Source organism: Aquila chrysaetos, chromosome 16 (genome assembly GCF_900496995.4).
Source record: "Aquila chrysaetos chrysaetos chromosome 16, bAquChr1.4, whole genome shotgun sequence".
Classification (NCBI taxonomy): domain Eukaryota; kingdom Metazoa; phylum Chordata; class Aves; order Accipitriformes; family Accipitridae; genus Aquila; species Aquila chrysaetos.
Window position 1 is genome coordinate 26,994,143 of NC_044019.1, and position 26,127 is coordinate 27,020,269.

At 38.9% G+C, this 26,127-nt stretch overlaps 1 protein-coding gene across 4 annotated transcripts in view; it reads left to right on the forward strand.

Annotated features, from left to right (window-relative positions):
- Positions 1 to 18,569, forward strand: part of ANO1 (anoctamin 1) — an 83,069-nt gene extending 64,500 nt beyond the window's left edge. For all 4 annotated transcript variants that reach the window (XM_030039544.2, XM_030039546.2, XM_030039548.2 and 1 more), the window contains 12 exons: positions 196 to 267; positions 3,402 to 3,476; positions 4,806 to 5,007; positions 5,744 to 5,855; positions 6,494 to 6,551; positions 6,661 to 6,761; positions 7,214 to 7,359; positions 8,797 to 8,949; positions 11,096 to 11,148; positions 12,817 to 13,001; positions 14,779 to 14,884; positions 15,882 to 18,569. In XM_030039544.2, coding sequence (XP_029895404.1) covers positions 196 to 267; positions 3,402 to 3,476; positions 4,806 to 5,007; positions 5,744 to 5,855; positions 6,494 to 6,551; positions 6,661 to 6,761; positions 7,214 to 7,359; positions 8,797 to 8,949; positions 11,096 to 11,148; positions 12,817 to 13,001; positions 14,779 to 14,884; positions 15,882 to 16,142 — 1,524 coding nt within the window. In that variant the 3' untranslated portion in view covers positions 16,143 to 18,569. The remainder of the gene's footprint in view (positions 1 to 195; positions 268 to 3,401; positions 3,477 to 4,805; positions 5,008 to 5,743; positions 5,856 to 6,493; positions 6,552 to 6,660; positions 6,762 to 7,213; positions 7,360 to 8,796; positions 8,950 to 11,095; positions 11,149 to 12,816; positions 13,002 to 14,778; positions 14,885 to 15,881) is intronic.
- Positions 18,570 to 26,127: the final 7,558 nt, after the last annotated feature.

The window sequence follows — 26,127 nt, forward strand, 5'->3', positions numbered from 1 at the left end:
GTGAATGATACGGGATTTAACTTTTTTTTTTAAATTACGGTCAACTATCAGTTGACATGAATGACATACCAAGTGAACTAGAATTCAGTTAGAAAACTCAGAAATTATCAGGAAATCGACCTGCAAACAGTTCATAGGTAGCTGATATAGAAAATAAATAATTTTGCTTTTTATTAAATATGACTTATTTCACAGGATCATCCAAGAGCAGAATATGAAGCTAAAGTTTTAGAAAAATCACTGAGAAAAGAACACAAACATAAAGAGGTATGGTAAAAATATTCATTTGTTTTACTTATAAAAGACTTGAAAAAGAAGATCGTTAGAGCAGGCACTGACCCAAGACTAAGAAATAGGTAAAAAATAGAGTCACTGCACGTTGTGTTTAAATTCCAGATGTCTTTGGTCCTAGCATATGGGGGATACTGGGTGTATGCCAGTGCTCAAGACCTGATTATGTCCAGAAATGTCTTTGATAATTAGATACAGGAGTGTGGCTTAGGGAAGCTAATTGAGCCCGATTGAAGGGTGCTCCTGTTAGGCTAGCAAATCAAGTTTGAGAAAACAGTAACAAACATCTTATTCTGTGCTAATATAAGTACCTAATGGCTCTCAGGAGAGGTTCTCTCTTGCTAGACTTTGTTTGTAAATAAATATATTGCTAGAGCATTAATGAAGAGTGCTAACACCAACTTCCTTGCCGAAATCCAGCTTTGATAACTTTCTGCCTTTTAAAAACATAACTTCCATTTTATTCCACTGAATAAGGTAGCACTCACTTCTGCTTTTATCTTGCTCTTTACATTGCCATGAAAAAGGTGCTGCCGGTCATCCCAGGGGCACGTGCATCTCGCCAATGGATGGTGCGATCCCCATGAGCAGCTTCCCTGCCCTTTTGCTGTGAAGGCTGCAATTCCTTCCCTATTACTCTCTGTCAGTGGCAGACCAATCTGAAAAATCTCCTTTTCTCCCCTCCATCCTGGTTTCCACCCTACCAGAGGTTATTCCCCCTTAACTGCAAGAATCCAGCTGTTTGTATGACCGCGTTTTTAAGGAGAGAAGTAAAAGCTCCAGCATAAACAAAACCTGTTGGCAGCAATTCCTCTTTTGTATCTGTTGCCAGTGGCACAGTAGCGTGGAACCGTGCCCTAAATTGGGATTTTATGAAAACCCTACGAAAATACAACTGCAATAACCACATTAACGTGAAATACGCTTTAAGAAACATTGGATAGATTGGACTGGCGTCAAACTAAATGTGTCCGATATTGTCATGTGCTTATACTTGAGTAACTCAAGTACTGTTGGGCCCCACTTAAAATATGCTACAAAGCTGACGGTGGTACGTTCCCATTAATCTATAGGATGCCGAGCGTAAGTAAGTGGTTCAGTGTCATAGGCGATACCTTACTCGCAGCACCGCTTTAAAATCCCTTGCAGAAGAGAAAGAATTTGGGTTGCTGCCCTCTTATGTGCTGGATAAACAATGTTCAAATACAGACTTTGTTGTATTCTGTTAAAAACCTGTGACTCGCTGTACCTTTGGGTATATTAGGAATTCAGATCTTAAATGTAGAAGACTGTAAGGGAATCGGACAATTGATGAATGGTGGCCTCCAAATATTGGAGTATGAAAGCTTAGCAATTAAGAGAGGATTTTTATTTTTTTTTTTAACCAGACTATTTATAACTTTCTGGGCTCTGTTCAATTTGGATGTTACTAATTTGGGAAACGTGAGAAAAGGAGTTTTTTCTGAAAGACTTGGTAATTATCTTTCATTGGGATCTAGAGTGTTAAAGTTCAAATTCAACAGTTGTTGAAAGAGTTGTGTTTCTTCTTAAAGAAAAAAAAACTAAAGCTAAACCAGAAATTGCTCTTATTTTTTCAAGAGAAGTCCAACTAAAAAAAAATATTTTTTAAAGGAAAAACTTTTTGGACAGTCTTTATACATCATAATGGAAAAAGAATGGCACAATCCTAAACTATAAAGGGAATATCCTTTGCAGGATCGCTTGATCTACCCCAGGATTTGGGGCAAGAATTTGTCTTTTGTTGTTGTTGTTTTATTAACCTAGAGCTGAAACACAAAGCCTTAAGCAAACTAACAGAGCATTCACTTGTGGCTAAACTGCTATGTACACTGAGTCAGTAGAGAGTATATAGATTAATTTAGCAGTGCTTTGTAATGCTATATTGCCCGATCCTTTTTTTGTTTCCTTTGACTGCCATCAGAAGCATCGGTATTTTCCAGAAGAGACAGCAAACAAATGGAGAAAAAGAGTTAAGACAGTCATGGCTGGGGTGAAATTGGTTCTTTTTATTCAAACTTATGAAGAAACTCAAATTATGAGTAATTATGGAAGACACAAATCAATTTGTTTTTGGCTGTTGAACCTTTGTTTAATATTCACATTCAGTTCTGGGTTTCTTCCCCTCCCTCCCCTTGTTTCTTCCGCACTCTTTGGGACACTGTTTCTATGCATTGGGAATGGCACTGCATGGCTAATCTTAGATTTACCGTCCTGGACTGATGTTACGTTTTGCAGTGGAGCATGGGCCGTGTGTTGAAAGAGTTGCTTGCACTTCCTTGAGACAACGTGCATGTAATAAAAATAGAATTTGATTAATATTTTTACGTTCATTATAACGTGTGCATCATCTTACGTAATGTGCCTTTTGTTGTTTATTTTCTGGTGTTTAGAAACAATTCCCGGCATCAGAGTTTATCAAGGACTCTAGATGAGCAATACTGTTCTAAATGAAATTTTTATAGCCAAGTTCAGGCAATACCTGGTTGACTGGATTTAGGGTATCCAATAAAGAGTTATTATACATGTGCATCTTAACTCCTATTGGCGTGGTCCATTGAATACCACGTGGATAGTCAGGTAGTTAAAAATCACTCACATTGAAGGAATTTCAAGTCTTAATACACACCAAAACAAGACCTTCCCTGTCAACTGTGCGTTCATCTTGGAGTCGCTCAGTCACGTACTTAATCAGTGGAACCAGTGGTGCAAATGCAAAGCTGCAAATCTTAACTGGGGAGGGAGAGGGGAAGAAGGAGAATTTTTCTAGGGAAAGCAAAAGAAAATATTTAACAGTAAGAGAGATCTTACTTCATGGTTTATGACAGCCTATTTGCATGTTTCCTTCAAAAAGTATACAGAAAAATCTGGTTTATTTATACTCGCAGTGCAGGCGCTTGACCAATTTGAACCTAGATACGGAGTAAACAATTTGCCTGTGTGGAATTGTAACTGTAAACACTGTGGTTTTGCATCTTCTAACTGGTTGTGTATTTGCGAGCCTTTTCTTCCCCCTCTCTGTTTTTGCCACATGTGCAAAATCACACACTCCATCTTTATTAAATGTACCCTTTTTTCTCCCCAAATTTTAGACAGATAAAGAAAAGCTGACATGGAAGGATCGTTTTCCAGCCTATTTAACCAATTTTGTTGGCATTATCTTCATGGTAAGCATAACCCGGAAAAAACTGAAATTTATGTTACCGAGTCATTGTCTAGAACAGAAGTGATAGAGAAGTTAGTGAAACAGTGACAGACTTCATCAGATTGATTTGATTCGCAATGGCTTTTCCCCGGTGAAAAAATTCAAGCATTTTATTGTTTTATAATCTAAAATCTTTTCAAGAGCTTGGATTTCTACTTTGCTCTCTCTCTGCAGTAAAGAAATAAGAGTACCTAAATAGGGTAGGGGAAAAATGAGGGTGCGGACATGGAAATTACCAGCACCATTGATGGGACAAAACTTAAAAAGTACAGAGAGTCCTCTCGGAAAATAGTCAGGAAGTAGAGAACGGCCTCATTTTTATACCAAACTTCTTTGAAAGAAATGAGGTGGCCAATTGCAATCCTGATTGCAAGGATTTTTAACGCATCAGTCAAATTTGGGGTTATACCCTCTGACAGGAGAATTGCAAACAGAGCACTTATTTCAAGAAAAAGGTAAAATAATTATAAGAACAGCCTTTTTCCATTTTCTGATAAAGCATCAGCATTTAAAACAAATTTTGAAGGAAATAATAATGACTCAAGACATGGAACAGATTGGCAGATGAATAAAAAAGCTTAAGCCCTTTCCAAAGGTAGAATATACTGGACTAACGCAGCATTTTTTTTAGCGGGGGATAGGGATTATGGTTTGATGTTGGGGTTTTTTTTAATATCTGTGTTTTCAGAGAATGGAAGTGCAGTAAATCTGATCTTCTCAGCTGAAGAATCAGTACCTTATAAGAATCACATTTTTAAATTATTCCTCTATTTAAGCAATGAAAAATTGAGTAAGATTTTGTGCACCTTTACATTGCCAGGAAGTACGTTGATTTATTCAGATTTAATTTCAGTTTGGGATTATGACAGCAGAGTGAACCTGTGTAGGGTGTTTAAAGGCTTGTGTGCAGACTTAAGCTGAAATACTCCTCTCTGCTTCAGCCCTGGCTTTCTTTTATAATAAAGCAAACCCATGCATATATGCTGTTGCTGTTAGGGCTGAAAGGAAGCCTGCTAATACTTGTAATATAAGCAAGTAGTTTACATTTAGGTGCCTTTAAAAAAAAGCCTTTTGCATGTGATTGTGGCATCATTGTATCAATTTTTTCATGTGATGATCAAATTACTAGCAAAAGAGGATCTTTTTCCACAGTTCATCAAAGTGACTGGGAGCCTTGATGCAGAATTGGGTGGACTTGGGATGTGGCCCATTTTTAAGGACATTGCTAAGTCCCAAGCAAAGTATTTATAGTTAAATCTTTCATAAGAGGCTGTGCTGTTCTTACTTGCAGGTTGGGCTGACGTTCGCTATAGTGTTTGGAGTCATCATATACAGGATCTCAACTGCAGCGGCACTAGCAATCAGTTCGACTCCCTCGGGCCGGTCAAGCGTCAGGGTCACCGTCACTGCCACCGCAGTCATTATCAATTTGGTTGTCATCATCATCCTGGACGAAGTGTACGGCTGCATCGCAAGGTGGCTAACTCAGATCGGTAGGTTTAAATCCTCAACTGATATTTGCTAGAGCAATTTTAAATGAGAGGAGCCAGATGACTGGCTTTCATGATTAACTTCAAAGTGGTGAGCAAACCCAGGAAATTCAAATGTGCGGCTAAAATTCTAACCAGCTACTTACAAATATCAAAATGCACATGGATTTGGCTTTATTTTTAAAGTTTTTCTTTCAGCAGTGGTAGTGCTAATCACTAATCCAGTTATGGGTGACGAGGATACAGCAGAAATTCCTATACCTAATCTTGAGCTTCACTCTTATGTATCACACAATTACTATTTTCTTTTTCTGCAATTTTTTAATTGGCATAAGACTTGTCGAGAAATGCAAAATTGTTGAGTGCAAAAAACCACTGTAGAAAAAAATTTTTTGAATCATTTCCAAAAATCATCAGTGACAGAAGGTCCAGAAATCTTTTTCAGATAAGTTCTTGTCCATCTGCAAGTGATTGTCATGGAGGTCAGCCAGATGTGGAAGGAAATTAGAATTACTGTTGTAACACATCTGAATGGTGGGATCCTCAGCAGGTTGACCACTGACCTCAGTGAGGCCATATTGCTTTTTTATGTGTGTGTATATATATATATAGCTATAAATATATACCTCTTTGTTTAAAAGATGGCTGATCTTTTCCAAAGTCCACATGTATAATATCTTGAAATGTTCCAGGTAGGATAATTCCTTAATGTTTCTTATCCATGTCACATTGGTTCCAGAGGTGCCAAAAACTGACAAGAATTTTGAAGAGCGGCTGATTTTCAAGGCTTTCTTGCTGAAATTTGTCAATGCCTACACACCCATTTTCTACGTTGCTTTCTTCAAAGGCCGGTGAGTAATGCAAAAGGCTGTTCAGGGTTTCGACTTGTTGCTTATGAGACAGCTGTAGCTGAGCTAAGACCATAGTTGGACGATAAAGTAAATCTGGTTTAAAAGCTCCTCAGTATTGACCCAAAAACTCTGCAGTCTCATGGAATAAAGCAGGGACCTGGTACTCTGCCGTTTCAAATTTGTTAAAGCCATTTTGTTAAGATAACTTTGTATGTTCAGATACAATCCCCCGTCAGGCTATTTACCATTGTCTATTTACCGCTCTTAACTTCAGATCATAGCAACTATCATCCCTCTTCTTGCAACCAGCATGAAAGCACAAGGCTAAAATAAATACTCCGTGTGGCATGTTCCAGCTAACGCAACAGAAATGAGGATTACCTTAGAGGATTTCTGCCAAGATGCGCCTACAATATTGTAGGACACAAGACTTGCGGTTTTATTGAGTTGTTTACTCAGTAAAAAGGACTTACTCTTCAAAACAAAACCAAAGATAATTATTCTCATTCACTTTTTCAGGACCAAACGTTAGGTGGTCCCACTCAAAGGCATAGAGGTTGACATAAATTACTTTAGGATTCAAATATAAAAAGGATAAAATACATACAAAGCTTATAATTCTAACCATTGTGCCCTAGATTTGTTGGACGTCCAGGAGACTACGTCTATATTTTCCATTCTTTCCGAATGGAAGAGGTAATTGCATTTTTACCTGTCTGTGATCACGTTGGGTTGGGAGCTCCATCTGCCCCTACCACAGGGATGCAGCAGATGTTCTGACTGACGTTTCCTCTGTCCACCCTAGTGTGCTCCAGGCGGTTGCCTAATGGAGTTGTGTATCCAGCTCAGTATTATCATGTTGGGCAAGCAGCTGATTCAGAACAATTTATTTGAGATTGGCATCCCGTAAGTAGTGACTTTTGGGGCTGGGTTTTTTTTTTAAATGCGTGTTTTTTATGATGCATGGAATACACTGTGTATCCGCTGCCCCTTGACGTGAACGTGGTTCATAGGCTACCTGCATGATTTTTGCAGTAAGCCTGGGTCTGCTGTATTGCAAATACCTGCAGCCTCGCCGCAACTGCATCCAGCAATGCAGATGTCTTTGAAAAGTGTTAGGCAATCTATTGCTTTCCTACTGGTTAGCAAGAGGTGTAATACTGAACATGTGATTCGATTATAACCGTGTTTCGGTACCTGTATATGCTGATCCCTGATACTTTTAGGGTATTGTGGCTCTTGCGCAGTTTTGATGAAAATACGTATGGACCTTATGGTGTCTGTTAATGTAAAATAACTGAAAAATGGGCACTGTGACCAGAATGGCATGCTAACTGAATCATTTCCATTTCCCCCAGAAAAATGAAGAAATTTATACGATACATGAAATTAAAGCGTCGGCGTTCTTTAGACCATGAAGAGCACATGAAGAAAAAGCAACGTTATGAAGTGGACTATAACCTGGAGCCTTTCGCTGGACTTACCCCTGAATATATGGAAATGAGTGAGTGAGGTGGAAAGAAGGCATTTGAAACCATAATTATTCTGACTAATTGGGATGGAGAGCTGAGGTTTTTCAACTGCAGATTTGGTGGACAGTGGATATGAGGCATAACTTAATAATTAAGTGTATAGTCTCGGACTGAAGCATGTTTCAGCCAACCACTGGCTGCCACAGGGATGAATTGTGCTCTCTGCTGTTCATGAGCCCTTTAGCACTGTATATTTAGATATTTTCTTTCAAGCTGTGTGACATGTCAGTGTCAAGTTTCAAATGCAAATGATTAAATGGCATAAACTTGAGATTATGAGGCATATTTTATCATCAGTTGCACCCTACATTGGAAATAAGTTACTTAATTCAGATTTGACAATTTCCGCTGCATATTCTCACACCAGATTTTTTCTGTTTTCTGAAATCTGGACTAAATCTTTTGAGAGGCATCTGTGCCTGTAGACCAGGTTGTACCAGACAGATCACACATATTATTTTTTTTCCAAGTAATGTATTATGTTGAGTGAGTGATATGGAAATTAAGCACTGGATGTCAGCTCTACATTGCTGCAGCTGTACAACCACATTTCTTTTCCTACTTTCAGTCTTGGAGAGGCTGAGAACTGTTTGACAATGCTGTTTGCTACAGTGTCAGACATTCCTGAAGGATCTGTCTTAAAAGAGCAACTTTATTTAGCATTTTAAGGAATGATTAGGCAAAAATAGTGGTAAAGGATAATGAAGTATACTAATACCAAAAATTGGCATGCCCAGTAAATGCGGAGGTGAATTAGAATATCTGATGACCTTGATGTTTGGAGTAGTTGAAACAGATTGAAATTTAATGGTACAAACTATGAGGTCATGCTGTCAGTTCCTAAAAATAAGAAAAGATGCAGTTAGTGAGATCAGCATTTGGAAGTAACAGAGGAGGAGAAAGATGGGGCTCTGACAGTACTAGGATGGGTACAAAAGCAAATATGATCCCAGATTGTAGGAAGCAAGTTATTCCCAGTAAAGGCAGAGAATCAGACGTGTCCTTTTCAAAGGCCGTAAGTTTCTACACTTCAGAAGAGAAAGCTTCCAGTGGGATTAGTGAGGGCTAAAAACCTGCCGCGTGGAGCATGGCAAGTTTATGTAGAGCTAACGCGGTCGCTGCTGTAATCCCACTCCTTCAGATCACTCCTGTGCCAGCCTAGCCATGGCAAAATTATTTTAGGAGCTTCCCCATCCTTCTGGTTACTTTGCCTTGCCTTTTGCAAGTGGAGCAACTGGTCCTTCAGTGCCAAAATGGAGCAGCGGTCAGGCTCTGTGCCTGATGCAGAAAATGGGATTTAGTCTCCCAACATGTGTTGTTAGAAACTGGGGGGATGGCACTGACACAAGGATGCATACATTCGATAAATACTGACCACAGCCATTGAAATGGTTGCTTTTTCTTTTCAGTTATTCAGTTTGGGTTTGTAACTTTGTTCGTTGCATCCTTCCCGCTGGCACCTTTGTTTGCTTTGTTGAACAACATCATTGAAATCCGTCTAGATGCAAAAAAATTTGTTACTGAGCTGAGGAGACCGGTAGCAGTCAGAGCGAAGGATATAGGTAAGTGCACGTTGCTATTGTTATCCCTGTTTGTTTATTCCCAGATTGATGGCAGGATATTATTATGCTGAGTTAGTTTCATTAACAGGGAGATATTTATAGGAAAATTCAAAACATTAGACTGTGGCTTAACTGTGAACTGTCATACCTTATCGAGGCTTTACTTTTAAAATAGAAAGACCAGAGCTTTAATTTCAGATGAATATTTTATTAAGTAAACAATATCACTTTTCAAATCAAAATGATCAATACAATAGCAAAATATCTTGCATGGTTGTGCACATCAACAGTTTTTCCTGGCAATGCAGTTTTCTTGCAGAAGCAAAAATTTCTGCATTTAATAACTCTGGAAGGGGCTGGAGAAATACACTTGGGAATGAGCGGAGACTCAAAAGTCTGTGGGTAAATGTATCCCTTCGTCCCTACTCAGCATGAATGCAGGAAGGGTGAAGCTTGAAAGTTGCAGTGAATCTAGCTGGAACTGGGCTCTGCGGTTGTATGGTGACAACAGACCGGTCCTCCCCTTACTGCGGGGAGCTAACAGCTACGGATATATGTAATGAGGAAGCTATTTCTCCCAAATGTTGGTTACTTACAAGTAAAAAGGTCATTAAAATAATTGTTCGTATTACAGAGCGAGTCAGCAAGAGCAGAGAAGTTTATGATGTTACCAAACTTGGTGTTGATTCTGGTATTGAATGAACAAGCTGAGTTTTTCCTCGGGCTCATCCGTGTGCCCTAGGATCGTCCTAGAGTTGAAGAACACATCGTATTTTGTCATGCTATTGGCTTTACCATGACACTGCTTTTGGGGTGTTTTGTGGCTGGCTCATTTGATGCTGCGGGCTAAGGTTGCTGGTGGAGATACTGGGGGGGTGTTGTTGGGGTTTGTGTTTTTGGTTTTGGGGGGTTTTTTGGTTCTGTTTTTGAGAGGCTGTTAATTGCAATTCAGTCCCACTCCTGTGGGTGAAAGAACCCCACTTCTTTCAGAGACATCCCAAAGTCAGAGACCACGAGATGGCCACAGACAAACCAGACAAGTTTTTAGGGGCGGCATCAGCAGAATTGGGAAAGGGAGAAGGTCCTACCTGCTAAAGGCAGTGGGTAACCACTGGCAGCAAACAGAGGTCTATCTCTGCTTCCACTGATACTATAATATCTCTTCCTAAAGTTCAGCCAGGTTGGAGGAGTCTTCCAGGGCTGTCACCCTGTGTAAAGCCTCCTACATCTTCCTTCCTCTTCAGACCCAGAATAGGAGAGTGGCTCATCACGGCCGTAACCACACGGATCTGGTAGCGGCCCTGGATTTTTCCGTCAAGACTGAATCTTGCAGTTTGAGTACTTCAACTAAGGAGAAATTTCCAAGCTGTCGCTAATGACGAGGAGACGGTCAGAGAGGCCGGGCACAAGGGTGCACGGCCACATACACGAAACCAAGACTTTATCTAGGCTTCCGAGAAGCCCTTCCATGAGGAATGGGATCTGGAGATGGGGAAGGGGCAGAGCTGTGGGACTTCATGCATCATCCTCAGCCTAAATCCAGAGGGGTTGAACCCGAGTCAGTCTGGGGTCAGTTGGTATTATATTTTGAATGCACAGAGCCCACACTGAGGAAACCTGTGTCTGTGCGGTTTCCAGATGCAAATGGAAAAATCCCATCGAGTGGCTCCACCGGAGCTTTGCTTTCTTGAAACTGAGGTAGGATCAATAGTGATGAGAAGGTGTAGAAACAGATTCCAGTAGATCCTTAAAGCTGGTAGACTGGTATGTTCTGCACCACGTGTGTGGAGGTTCCTGCTCCCTATCTGTAGCTTTCTTATTCTCCTCAAGCATTTGAGAAGTTTGAATGAAATTTCGTGGTTTTCTTTTCTACCTATGCTGGCATTCCTCTGTCTCACACTTGCCTTCCTCTTCCTCAAAGAAGCTTTTAGCTTAAAACCTAAAAATTAGGTGCCTAAACATAGCTTTGGAAGACAGAGTTGGGCTCCCTTTGCTTACAGGTCATTAAATTAATCTCTTATAATTTGTTCATTTTTTATTTAAAATATAACTAGCTCGGCAGAGCCTTAAGTACTCCTAACACTGTTAACTAAAAATGCAATTGATCTAATTCAACCTCAATTTACATGTTGGTCTTCTTCCTTAGGAATCTGGTATAATATCCTCAGAGGTATTGGAAAGCTTGCTGTCATAATAAATGTAAGTAATTCGGCATGAATAAAATTTGAATTCAATAGGCTGGCTTTTCCATTCTGCTCCATTAGTTTTATTTCAGCATAAATCCCTTAAAATCAAGTGAAAGTATATGATTTAGAAATTTTCTGAAATATTAAGATAATCAGATGCAGTGTTTATTTTAAAGTTGCGATAGTAGAAGCAATAATATAAAATAGTAATCATTGCAGCTTTTTTCCAGAATGTTTTCATAAAACAGTTTTGCCCTTTAAACAAATACGACCACAGCTGCTTACTTTTGCTCTTTTGAAATACTATCACTAACATGATGTACTTTTTAATTTCAATGCTAAAATCTGTTTAGGGTCCAGTAGTCAACTAGGTGTGAATTAGCTCAGCTCATCGGAGTGCAGTGTCCCTCCATTGAAAATCTGGCCTCGAACTGCATTGCTCTCACTCAGATAGCTCTGAAAATCATGAAAATATTTTTGTTTACTTCAACAGTGAACATCCCAGCCCTTAGAAAATTTTAGCTCTCCTTAGTAGGTTCATTTATGTACTTATATTCTATATGAATAGACATCCACAATGATGATCTTCATTGCACCCCACCTGGGGAAAGATGAAAAAAAAACCTGAATGACAAGCTGAAAACATGTTTGCAATGCAGCAAAGCAAGGGCCGTGTAGGGCTTACGGCCACGTGTCCACGGGCCCTCTCGGGTTTTTTGCCATTATCGAGACTGGAAATCCCTTCACTTTGCCCACAGGTGTCTGTTGTGCTATGGTCAAACCATTCTTTTGGTTATTTGGTATGCTGCCTTAATTTGTCTTTACCATTTCTCCTCTTTTCCTTTGGAAATAATTTCTCTATTTTTTTCTCTTTTCTTCCATGTAGTCTCTCTTCATCATTATCCAGTGTTATTTTTCCCTCTTTGATCTATGTGCTACCCCCTTTATCATAAAATAAGTAAAACATTTTGTACTGTGTTTGTTCCACATGTACATGAGATTTATGCCAGTGAGAATGTTTCATAATAATGATAAATGAGAAAGGCTAAAGTTATAAAGAACTCAGCCGAATTGGCTGTCTTGCATTTTGTGTATGACTTTTTTAGAAAACCTTTTTAAATAACCAAATAAAAAGCAATTTTTGTGACCATAAAAATAAAACTTGGCTCGGTCTGCTCATCCTTTTATCTTGATGGCGTTAAAAAAAGTACAATTAATGGCCTTTTGCAATGCAATGAGAATTTAAAGAGTCAATTCACTGTCAGTTGTTTGCAGAACACAAAAATACTTGGAAATCCATCAGCTCGACCTTATACAATGCATCAGGGACAAGCTGTGACTGGGGCACAGGGAAGCAGCGCCGTGTTTTGCTTTCCTCTGGTGCTGGGGGGTACGGCCGCTTCATTCTCTGGGGAGTTCAAGTTGTTATCCACGTAGAAATCTCAGTCGGTGTGGAACTACTCCATCTAATATTCTGCAACTCGGAAGAGTAAGCAGTAAATACTACCTTGTTGCAGCAGTGAATACTCCATTTTTAGGGCCCCGTGGGCTGCAGCGTCCCCCCTTGTTTTCTGAAGCTGTCCCCTAGTTGCGTGAATTGTTTGGGCGAGACATACTTGAGGATATTATTAACTTAACCACTGCCTGAATATTGCGCTCACTCTTTACTCTTATGGCTTAGGCATTTGTGATCTCATTCACATCCGACTTCATTCCACGCCTCGTGTACCTGTATATGTACAGTGAGAATGGCACCATGCATGGCTTCGTGAACCATACACTATCTTCTTTTAATGTCAGCGATTTTCAAGCAGGAACAGCTCCAAACGACCCCATGGATCTTGGCTACGAGGTTCAGATATGCAGGTACTCTCTTGAGTGATAACTACCTTTAAGTATTTTCACAGCTGACTAAGAATGGGACAAAGTTTTACATGCCCTTGCATTTTCAATCCTTTTTTAGCACCTTGGTAGCCTTTTCTATCAGATGGATCCATTGCCTTGAACGTCTTGGCTTACCTATTAAGCAACCGCAAAACCTGAATATGTAGTATTGCTTATTTTGGGAAATAGAGATTAGCGTTGTTAAATTCAGTGTTTGTCCATGCAGAGATTTTTATTATTATGTATTCCCTTTCTCAGGAAAGGAGATAAATAATGATAAACAGCACAATGATGCTTTAAGGGAACAAAGTGATGTTACTCTGATGTCATGTTGTTGTATCACATGCTATTGATATAATGACCATGACTTCACAGTACACCTCTCTTTTTTGTCCAGTTTCTATACCTATTCCTGATGAGAGTTGTAGTATCCTTATCTGCACTGGAACTTAAGACCTACTTAAATTGTCATCGTACAGGAAATCTGCATGGCTGTAACAATTTCTACATATTCTTTTCATTTTTAAAGGAAAATTATTGTTGCATATTTCAGCTTATGAAGCAATCTAGGTCAGTGGTGAAGTGCATGCTTTGCCTAGGCTTCCTTAGATATGCATCATCTTCAAAACAAATGTTTTAATGCTTAGGATTGGAGACCAAAGCCAAATACAACAGTGAAAGCACTTAGATCAGCAAAACTGGAAGGGGGACAATGGGGGTAAAAAAAGGAAGAGGAGAACAAGGAGGGAGGGAAGAGGCATACCAGGGGAGAAAAAGAAAGAAAGATGACTTTGGTATACATATACTAAAAAATTACACAAACTGGCCAGGAAAAAAAACCACCTGTATAATTGCATTTTTTTTTAATTTATATTCCTTATAAATTTGAATAGTGCACGTTAATCTGCTGAAATGGCTGCTAAACAGAAAAATCACCCTGAGATGAAAGAAAAAAACAACAAAAATTGCATATGTATTAGCTTTGCTTGCTTGTACTTTCTCCTGGTTTCCTTCTGGTGATCTTTGGGCTCAGGATAAACGAGGTTGGCAAACAGGTTTTTAGCACAGAACTTACAGAACGGAAGTGTTAGTGTCATGGCCGAGTACAAAAATGCCAGGTTTATTTGCTTTCAAGTCACAGCCTCTTTCTTCTTCCCATCTCATCATTTCTTCCATAACCCAGGGACTTTTAAATCATTTGAAAATATGGAGCCCTAATTCTTTCAAAATATTGACAGGAAGCTGTGGTTTTAAATTTAATATATTTTTCTTGGTCCTATTTCTAACAAGTTGTTGTTGATTAGGTCATAGATTTTTCTGTAAGCCATAGCTAAGGCAAAATTCTCACCTTCTCTCTATATGGCAAAATTTAGCTAGCATAACACACTCTATGGATCTGAGATCAGGATTTTTGTCTTTAAAATTAGTCTGAAAAATATATAGGTTTGTTTTGGTTTTTTTTACCAATCTTAAAATAAATTATTTGAGCTGTGTAGTTTACTCTGTCTTTATGCAGAATTTATATTATTTGTACTAATCAGAGGGTATTAAGATTGAAGACCTTTAATTTTGAGTAAAACTTGAAGGCTGTGGGAGTCTTGCCTTGTGTCTTGTTTCTGAGAGGTTAACACAGCATAATGCTGTAATAGTGAACTTGCTTTTAAATGGTTCGATTTACTGTTTGGCACTTTGGTATTAATTCCTCATGGTGCTAAAATTTGTGAATGACATCACTGATGTACTGAGTCTTGTTTTGCAGATACAAAGATTATCGAGAACCCCCCTGGTCTGAAAACAAGTATGACATTTCAAAGGATTTCTGGGCTGTCCTAGCAGCAAGATTAGCATTTGTGATAGTTTTCCAGGTAGGTTCTACTGCAGGCACTTTTTATATGAGAAAGAAGATATTTTCTTTGGCCTAATAACTTATTTCCAAAGGTAGCTTGCCTTATGTAGCTGAAGAAATACGATAACTCTTTTTCTTTCTCAGCTGTTTCATGGAAAAGCAAAGAAATTTGCCCGTCCTCATTCACCCTCTTCCTCCCCCCCACCCAGGCCCAGATATATCCTCAGTGGAAAAATTCATCCCCAGGGATTCCCTCAACTGGTTTGACACAGAAGCAACTTAAAGACCTTAGTGAGCAGCAAAGCACAAGGCTGATACTAATTGGGTCCCACCAATTTCTCCAGTAGGATATCAACAAATTCACTAAAGCAGCATAAATTTCATCCAAAATCATTTCTAGACCTAGCCAAGAAATGAAATTTCCAAAATTTTCCCAGTTAGTTTTACTCGCTTCTGAACAAGAAGGCAAAATCTTGTCATTTTTCACTAAATGACATTATTTGATCACAGCAGTGGTGCTGGTTATTGTGACACAAGTGTTTTAAGTCTGCCTTATCTAAACAACTTGTTTCAAAACTTTTATTCATTTTTTTTTTTTTTGGACAAAATATGTATCTTTCTGTGAAAGACCTTATTTTTAAATCAGACGCGTTTCATTGGAATCTATTTCACTAACTTTCATCATTTTACCTCTTGTTATTTGCTTCTGCCTTTCTGATGTAAAACTCGTAAGCCATTTATCAATGACAATATTTCCTTTGGATTTCTACGTGGCTGTGACAGTATTTGTACAGAAATCATAGAGATCTGTGTCTGCCATTTTTCTCTATTTCTAGCACGAGCAAGAAGTTGAGGTGAATTTGGCTCAGTACCAGGCTCGTGACATGCAGTTGAACCCAACTCAAATACTGTCCTTTCTTCATTCTTCCTTCCCAAGTACACCAAAAATGGCCCCTTCGCCTACAGTCATCCTTTCATTTGACCTTGCTGACATTTTCTCACAATTTCATTTTCAGAACTTGGTCATGTTTATGAGTGACTTTGTTGACTGGATTATCCCAGACATTCCCAAGGACATTAGTCAGCAGATTCATAAAGAGAAAGTTCTCATGGTGGAGGTCTTCATGAGAGAAGAGCAAGGGAAGCTGCAAATGCTAGAAACCTGGAAAGACAAGGACAAGAAAAAAGGTGAAAACTGTAACAATCACAGCCCCAGACTCTCCAGGAGCCACAGTGGGAGCTTGTCCTCCTGCCATTCATATCCTCTTGACGTATAGAAGAGGAGGGAGTTGAGTATGTCGGGGCATTCCACTGATACACAAGCCATCGCGTAAAGGGCAGGACTCGATTAATGGACAACCTGGTGCATGTTGAAGGATGTGCTGCCATTTCGCTCCCATCTTTGTGAGAAATGCTCTTCTTACAAATATGGAGGACCACATTCTATTTCTGATAATGTTGTTGTTTTTTCTTTTGCACAAGCAGTAATGCAGGGAATTTTTATATTTCATTGATAGATAACACTATTGACGTTGGTGTGCATTGATAAATGCAGGTACTTAGTATGTCTTGATAGAGATATTCTCTGAGAATTTGACCTTAGCCTATTAATTAACTAACTAAATAAAGGTAAATTTTAAGTAATAGTAATACTACTAATTTAAAATACTTTGGGAACCCCAGGCTTGGAGGTCCGTGGGGTAACTAGATAACGTATATGCAAAATCAGCTTTAGAGTGTGCCCTGGTATTCCTTTTGGCAGGAGAGAAACCACGTAAAGCCTACCGGACTGACTTGCTTTCCAAGATATAGGGTTTAGCTCTGCTGGCAGACACCTCTGTTGGAACCTGCAGGGCTGAAACAAGCGGAGCTCCCGCCGAGCTTTAGAGTCACACAGGTGCGTGGGGCTCTCGTGGCAATCTGCCGTGTACCCGAGACCTTCACCGGGGCACTGCTCTCTTCAGAAACATCAGAAAAGTGAATCTGGAAAAGTCCTTTTTTTTACCGATGTACGACTGATGTGGATGAAGCTACCTCAGTGCCCCAGGGTGCATCAGGTGTGTTTGAGCAGTGCCCCGGCGGCTCCTTGCTCACGGCCAGGCAGCGGCAGCTCCGTTTCGGAGATCCTCCCAGCAGGTAGATGATCACAGAGCATTTTGTTAAATGCCCTGAATTAACGAGCACACGTAGAGCTCCAGTTGACTCACACTGCCCTGCCTAGTACTCAGACACTGTTGTTGCTAGGAAATTCCCTTTTTCCTGTTGTTTTAGCACATGCCTTTCTCAGCCGGGTTTTTCTCTGTAGCCCTCGATCCTCTGCAGGAGAAAGGAGTCTGCACCCGTTTTTTCACAGCCAGTTGCCCCTGCAGACTTTCTGCTGTTGAATGGCATTTCCCAGAGGCTGTGCTGGAGGAGTAAATCCAAAACATGTCCCACTTACTGTCTTCAGTGGAAGTTTTGCCTGCACTGGGGCTACAGGACCAGACCTTCAGTTAGTTACAGGACTTTTCTTTTGTCTTAAAATACTCTATCTTTTGTACAAGGAGCTTCCTTGAAGTATAAGTCTAAAATCCTTACTTACGATGCCTAGCTAAATCCCATCAGTACCACTCTTTTTAAGCATAGTACATTTTAGTTTTGCTTTGTCAAACGATAAACTGCACTTCCAAATAATATTGGTGCAATTAACCTCGTTTCTTTTATTGCTTTGTCTTGTCCATGGCACTTGCATTACAAATATAAAACTGAAAAATAAAATAAAAATGAAAGATTTCTTTAAAGTCTAACTACTGTATGGTTTGTTACAAAACCAAACGTCAAAAGACTGTTTTCAAGAGAAGTTAGTTATTTCTTTTTTCCTTTTCTTTTTTCTTTGCCAAACTAATTTAAAGATTAATGCTAGAACTTAAAAAATATGCCATATTTAGCTTTTGATATATTTATTTGTTTTAAAGTATGTGATAAACTTGATATTTTTCTGTAGTCTCTCCAAAGAAGGTACCAGAAAAGAAATTATGTGGAAGAAAGAAAATGGTATTAACCAAATATTCTTGAAGCTTATTTAAAATATTGATCCAACCAAAGATTTTTATTAATAAAGGGCTTATATTTTGTTAACTATTGTTTCTGTTGTATTTTGACTTGCAGGAATGTCACTATTTTTAGAATTTGTAACTTATGATAGCTTACTACTGTAGGGCCAAATCCTGCCTGATTTATTCACGCAATAAGCATTATGCCTGGTAATAAGTGTTTACCAGATCAGGCCCGCTGACTGCAATAGGACTGTGAGTGGGAATAAATCAAGCAGAATTCTGTCCATACATTGTGTTGAAAAGTGTTCTTCCTCTCATTCCTTGGTAGCCCAAAAGATCCAGAAGAAAGTCAAACGTGAACTGCCTATTCTGAAGAGAAATCTTAGGGGAACTTCTTTGAAGGGAATTTCATCTGTAAATACTTATCCGAAAGTATTCCCAGCTTAATACTGACATTCCTGTAAATGGTAGAACTATATCCTGAACACATACTTATGAGAATTTTTCATTATTTGCTGAAATCATGAAATAGTAACAGTTGCTTATACTTTCTTTTGTACAGTAAATTGTTTGAAATGGAATTTTGTATATAAAAACTGTATTACTACTTAGATAACTATAAAACTCTTTCATGGAATCATTTTTTAAGAAAAGCAAATATATACTAAATCTGTTTTAGTTCGTTTTTTTTTTTTTTCTTTGAACACTTATTTGAAATAAACTTAAATATGCAAGAGTTTCTCCTGTGGGACAGGGTCTGTTCCCAATCCTCCTTGTGCTCTGAGTGTGCAACTATGAGTACTGTTAGATTTGAGAAATACAATAATTTGTGTTACAGTTTGCCTAAAACTGGATCTGCGATGCCCTTTCCAGTGCTCCTTGTGTACTCAGACAGCAGAGGCCAAAACTGAGATTTGCTTGCAGGTATTGACTACTTCATTTATAGACACCTTCCTAACAACGTCAAAGGTAAATCTTGTGTTCAGCTGCGTTAGACACCCACTTTGAGATTAAGCAAATCCCACCTAAGATGCATCTGTCTCTGAGAGCACAAAGGGATGTTTGCCTTCTAGCGCAGACGTAGACGGCTGCACCATAGACTTTGAATATCAAGTGATGGATCTTAGCCTGGGAGCTTTAATTTTCTTCTGATTTTAGTCTTTGGCATTTAGCAGAACGTAACATGTAAGAGCCTTCCCTAAGACATTTGAAATGGGCTCGTAACGAGGAAGAATGCTATTTGGTTTGTTCATTTAAATTGAAAAATGTATTCATTATTAAGAAAAAAATGAAATGGTAAAACTAAAGGAATGAAACTCGGGGATTTCTTGGACTGTGTCTTGCTCAATGCAGCTCTGAAGGGAAGTAGCTGAGGAAGCAGAAACACTACACTGTGTACATCCCATTTTTATTGCCTTGTGGGACCTGTGCAAGCAAAGCTGGGCTCAGAACCTGACTTGCCGTTTCCAATTTTTTCTCCTCCTCCCATTTACCTGTTCTGTGAGAAGGCAAAGCATGAGCCTTCACACCAATTCTCCCTTTCTAACCAGAAAATATTAATGCTCTAACTAATGAAATTTAGTTAGAAGGTGGGAATTCTGTTCTGAGATAATGGATATGAAAACCAGAAGCAGGTAAATCACTGCCTCGTTGGTAACTGGTTTGGTTTTGTCATTTCTTAAAGACAAAATAGTAGATAGGAGCTCATTAGATAGAAGTTAATGCCTTCCAGAAAAAGGTTTGCACTACATTTGTGGTACTTTTCATGAAATTTTTTTTTCATATCTGTGATGCAAGTAGAAACAAGTTTTGTTTTTACCAATAGCAAATCTGAGGCAGGATTATGCTAGTAAAGATTCACTGGAAGAGGGGAAAAAAAAGAAAGTTGATACGGAGAAGCAGGGATCTGGAAGTGACCAAGAAATAACTGAAAATACCTCGACGTGACTCACAGCTACCATATGGGCCAGGATTGATGAAAGATAGCAATACTTGTATTCATACAAATACAGCTGAATTCTGTATTGATTTGACTATCTCCACGACGTGCATTCAGCCTGGTTTTGGCATGCTTCTGCCACAAAACTGTAACTACAAAACCCCATTTTGCTTTGATCAAAGGAAAAAAAAAAAAAAGCCAAAACCCATTGTATCAATGTATTAAACAGGAAAATCATTATACTTGGTCCACGAGCAAATGCAGACAATAGTAGGAAAGACTACAGCTGGAACTGGCTGTGTAGACCATTTTTGAACCATTACTAAAACATGCTGTTTGCTTTTTGCTACCCAGTTTGTGGCAAAGACACAACTTCAGTCGGTGTATCTGAGGAGGAAATCATACCCACCCTATTGTGTTGACAGTCCGAGTCTGAATCTTCTGAATTTCCATGTCATTGTGTTTCTAAGATACTGTCTTACAAATATTTTGCAGTCTTAAATAACTTAAGGGTGAATAAGTCTCAAGTCAAGGCACAGACACGTTTCTATTTTTAAACCCTCAGTGCTCTCTGGTCCTGAGCGGTTAATGATCTTTTTGGCTGTTGTGATTTCCAATAAGCAATAATAAAAGAGTTTACTTTTCATCTTGTTACCTCAGGAGTCTGAACTCTCCTGAAGTTTTGTAGATCACTTGAGTCCATTTATATTTTCCTAGGAAGTCTTCAGAGTAAACAACTCTTTTTCCTTTTGCCCCTGAAGAAACCGTGTCTTAAAATTTATATGGCTTCCATTCAAACTCTGGTTCAATTCTTTGCACATTTGAGTACTATTTATTCCATGACCAAACACAATATGCCATTTTTAGTACAGCAGAGAAAAACCAAAGTTCTTTTTTTACCCAACAGGCCTTTCTGAAGAAGCAGCTAACTATTAATGTGGCTTCTTTTTAATTTTAAGCTCTTCCTTAATTTTTAGTACCATACATGCCGCCTGATTCGAGGCCACCTGAAGCCAAAGAAAATATTTCCTTTGATTCCCTTTGACTGCAGCATACTTTGCATGAGACTGAGCATTGCTTATTGAATGATTGGTTCCACTTATAATAAAAATTTGTGGCACTTACTGTATGGTACTTTTATAACCCAGAGTGTCAGCTAAAGCCAAAATATATTGATGCAGATGAGTTGTGTGAGCAGAAAAGAGTTGTGCACGCTGTTGTGCTAGCTTCCACGAGGTAAAGGCTCAGAAAATGAAAGGCATGACAGAGTCATGTGGACTTAGTTACACAAGTTCGAAAGTTTTGAGGTCATAGCTTTCACCTTGCTTAGTACCACCTGTGTGAGAAAATTCATGCCAAAATGGAAATGCATCTACCCCGATGCTCATGAGAAAAAGAATCAAAACACAAAATATTTAGCAGAGTGCTTGTGCTGAACAAACTTAAAAGTGTAACAAAGTCTGTTTTTCAGAGCAAGAGTTAAATGCAGGTAGTTAAGCAATCTTTCTTAGAGCAGAAGAAAAGGTTATTCCCTGTTTCTACTTCTAAATGAAAAAAGAGTTCCCATCTTCTCTAGTTGAAATATAAGAGATGGAGGCTAGGGAAAAGGTGCCGATAGGGAAGGGAGGAAGAAAAGGCTGATGTTCTCAGATCCAAGTTAGCTGGCAGATCAGCCACAGAAGCTGCTTTTCTGGAAAAAGGATCGCTTCCTAAGATGAGGCCATCTTGTAAGTAGGTTATCAGGTAGCCTTTGCCAATGTTTTTGTTGTGATGTGCAATCTCATCCTGCCAAGCAGTGCAATACTGTTGGTCTTGTGTTCAGATGAAAGCTGGAAGGCTTTGGTCCTTTGGAAGGAAATGGATGAAAACAGAGTAAGAAAGAGAAGACCTCTCCAGCATCAGTGAGGGCCTGGTGACTATGCCTTCTCCACTGATGTGCTGAATCGCAAATAATACCATGATCCTCAGCAATCAAAAATAAACAGTTCCTGTAGGAACACACTTATTTTTAACGTTGATCAGAACGATTTATAAACTCTCACACAGCTGCCGACACTGAAGTTGGGTCCCAGTTGGTACAAGCCCTTTGGTTCCGTAGCAGGTAGGTCTCTCAAGCCCCAAAGGCGATGTGCAGGTAAGTGGCCGATCTGCCTGTGCTGCCTGCTTTGGACCGAGACAGCAGCGTTGCATCATCATGGCACAGTGCTCACGAGCATGGAATTCCCATCTGTCCTGGTAGGAGCATGTAATTAGATGAGCAGCTCACATTTCTTAATGTATTAATCTTCAAAATACATCTGTAGGTAAAGAAGATAGGTAATTATAAGTGATTAACCATTAAGTAGGAAAGTAATAAATTTTAGCAGGCTAGACTACTCCAGGTTTACTGCATGACCTCTGAGGTCAGCAAGAGATGGTGTGCTTAACGAAACGGCTCTGCAATCTGGTGGATTCTGGGCCACACTCCTAGAGTTATTTAGGTATTTCACTCTACTCAGGCACTGTTGGGAGTGGGAGGTAGTTGGGAGCAGGGAAGGAACAGTGAAAGTCCTGAGAGTAAATTAATGTGAATTTCAGCTACATCTTCTTCCTGGCTTCAAAGAGCTAAAGTAGAACGGACAGTTCTGAAATTCTGCTAAACCTCGTCACTTCTGTCTTTTTTTAGTTTTACTTCTGAATCCAAATTTCTCCGCATCTTTATGATGCTTGTCTTTTAGCTCTGTCCAAAAAGAGCTGTAGATCTAAGCTGGTAATCATCTCTGGGTCTTCTCATGGATAAGAAATGACAGTTAATCACTTCCAGGTTCAGGTACTTGGCAAAGATGTAATACAGGCTACTTCTGCTTTAAAAAGCCTCACTCCAAAATTGGTGAATAACAGCAAAGCTGTATGTTTATGTGTATATTTGAGAAACAAGAGAGGGTGAGCTTGGCTCTGATCTTAGGTTGCAAGTCATTTAATTTCAGTTGTATATCTGAACAAGAGCAGCTCAAGAAAAAAGAAAATGCAGTACGTGAATTTTTTGAGGGTAGGCAGACAAAGCTGGAGTGTGTATAACTTCCTTACTTCTTCTAAAGTTTACAGACTGAAAGGAAAATATATAAATGCTATATATTGTATTATACTAATCCATGCTTCTCTCAGTAAGTCACACTCCTTCATAGACTTTTCATCTCTGGGAATAAATGCAACAAGTTTCCATTATGTTTGTGTACGAAAATGAACTCCAAATTGTGGCTTAAGACTAACTTGTATCTGGTTCTGACTATAACACTGCAGACTAGCTCAAATTAAAGTGTTTCTTTAGAGAGCAGAAAATAATACTTCCCCCCCGCCCCAACAATCAAAGGAGGGGGATGACGAAACCAGATTTACTTTCTTATTTATTGTATCTAAATCCCTATGAGTAACTAACCTAGTCATATCCTGTGTCACTTAATGGTTGCATAAAACTATTCACGTTTTAAAAGGAAATGAGCGCTCTGGATAATAACTGTACTGTGTTTGAGCAGACAAGGCACTCCCTTGCTAATCGGATTTGAAAAAAAACTTACACCTTCCAACTTCAAGGATGGTGAGATAATGACTCAGACGGAAAATAATGTATTGGCACATTCTTGGAGGGAAGAACAAATATCCACTGATCTTTACTCTAATGAGTAATTCTACTGCCAATCACAGATATCTAAGGTAATACTTGTTTTTAGGAAATGTATCCCCCCTCTTGGTTTGTCATTATCTCCACTCACTGTAGTGAGCTCACAACACCTGAGTTTAACTGAGAAATCAAGCAAGTGTGGCCAGGCTCATTCATTTATATTTATTAAAGTGAGATTTTAGCAACTTTGGGAGACATTTAGAGGCCCATTTAGATATTTTCTGGTCTGTGGCCATTCTGCAGGCTGGATGCAGAGACATGGCCACGAAAAAGGTTACATTTTTCACACCACGTTCGTGACAATGACCAGGTCCAAAGCAGGGTCTGTTAATGCAGAAGAGATTAGAGCTGGAATATTCACAGATAAAAAAAATAAATCCCTGCTGCTACTTTTTCAACTGCAATGCTCTGTAGCAGGCAATTGAGTACTGCTGTACTCAGTAAGAAAAGGGGAAAACACCCCTTTCCTTAGGTGGGAGAATGAAGTCCTGTGGTACAGGACTATTTGCATGCTTGTAAGAAATACTTCCAAGTGGTGCAAACTAGTGCAAAATTGATCCATTTTCTGAAAAAAAAAAAAAAAAAAAAAAAAAAAAAAAATTAAGTTACCCTAACGTTTTTTATAGCTGCTCAGAATATTGTATTTTCCAATGCAGAGAAGGAGACCAAAGAAAAACACCTCTGTTTATTTTCTATCCAAGAAAATAAATCTTAATGTGGTAAGTATTTACTTTTTCATGTTTTTTATTTGGGAACTGGCAATACAGCATCTCAGGAAAACAAAGAACAAATGTGTATACTCTTCAGAAATTAATTAGTATTAGTTTTCAAGCCTGGCAATCAGAACCGCTGGATTATTTCCCTGGATGAATACCAACTTCCCGTTCTTATCTTAACTTCGTTTGGTTCATTCTCAACCAGTCACAGAGCCCACCACTGCGCAATGGGGCAGGGTCCCCAGTATGGGTTTGAGAGTCAATGGGTCGGAGCGAGCGTTGGCCTCGCAAATGACTTAAGTTCAGTGGCTCTTCACCACCCTAAGGGAGATATTTCGCCTTCAGACCCACACCGGTATCTTTGTGCAGCACTGCAGAAGACAGGTATGTGGACATGCCTCAGCGTAAGTTAATACGAGATTTGGCATCTCTGTATCATATTCTGCTGTAGGTTTATCTTCAGGAGGAAATTGCTCAGAATAGCTGCCTCACATGGCGATTCTAAGGTAACCGTCAGAGAGCAGACGCTTTCAGTGCTCTACAGGTCAGCTTAGTCTAGTTCCAGCAGAGACCAAATAGAATAGAAATAGAAAGGGCCCAAAAAGAGATCTCATGATAATTCACTGCTATTTGGGGAGTTTTTTTATTTCCTCCCTGGCTTATTTCACAATGACATTCCTGTGCAGACAACCCTCATTTTCTGTTTTCTCTGCTCGTCTGTTTTTCCAAGTGCAAAATTGATGTTGCAGAGCTTAAGTAATAAATACGGTTTAGAGGAATGAAATGTGCTGGTCTAATATATACACATAGCTTTATTGACATGTGAAATGTTTGTCTGAATTATTTCATACTTACATGGTATGATGAAAATTCACTACAAAAATAGGTAAAAGGCCAAGTCAGAGGTTTTTAGCGGGAGAAAATAAACAAAAGTCTATAATTTACCCTGCCCCTAAAGTTAAACTAACTTCTTCTGCCAACAATAACACAACAGAACTATATCAACAGAATTATATCAACACTTCTTCTGTTTCAATATTAAGTTCAAGCATCTGTTAACAACTTATTGCTTGTTGTTGTTGTTACTTGGCCAGATCTTTTATCTGTATACAACCTATTCATGCTGGAGTTCACTTTCTTTTCAATACTTATTTACTTTTCCCACACTCTGCTTCTAATTTTCTCTCTTTCAACCCACAATAATTTGACATTTCTTATAGGCCTTTTTGTCACAGACAGTTTTCTCCTAGAATCCTAAGTCTCTTCACAAGTAGTTTCTTCACTAGAGCACTTCTTTCTACGCTAGATGTTATAGCAACAGAGAGGTAATATCTGACAAAAGAAACATGGACAGATCAATTCATTCAAAAAGAAAATGCAGAAACTGTCTTGTCTTTTCTGAAAATGTACATTGTAGGATTTTGCAAACAACAAATGAGAGGCATTGAATAAGTACATTAAGAAATTTTATGGAAATCAGTTTATTCACCGTGGGAGTAAAAAAGCAAGCAAGCAAACAAACAAAAACCCTGTTATTGCCCAATTCAGCTAGCAGGGAGGGGTTTGCATTTTTTTAATACTGCTCTTATCTTGAAGGAAAGCAAAGAAAAACTGAGATGCTCCTAATTCCCTTGAGAGAGAATGGCAGTTATAATAAAAGAAGTGTACAATTGACTGGACCTCAAAAGAGAAACAATTTCTCAGCACTGAGACAGGATTAAATATATTTAGTCTATGCCAAGAAGTTTGTCCAACCTGTGTCTCAGAACTGTCAGGGATGAGAATTTTAAATTCACCCTGGGTTATTTGTGATTGAATTCACTGATAAATTACAAAAGTTATCAAAGCCGCTTCATTTAAAAACACTGTACCTCCTAAATACTCCAGTTTCTATGGACTCAGGCAACTAGAAAC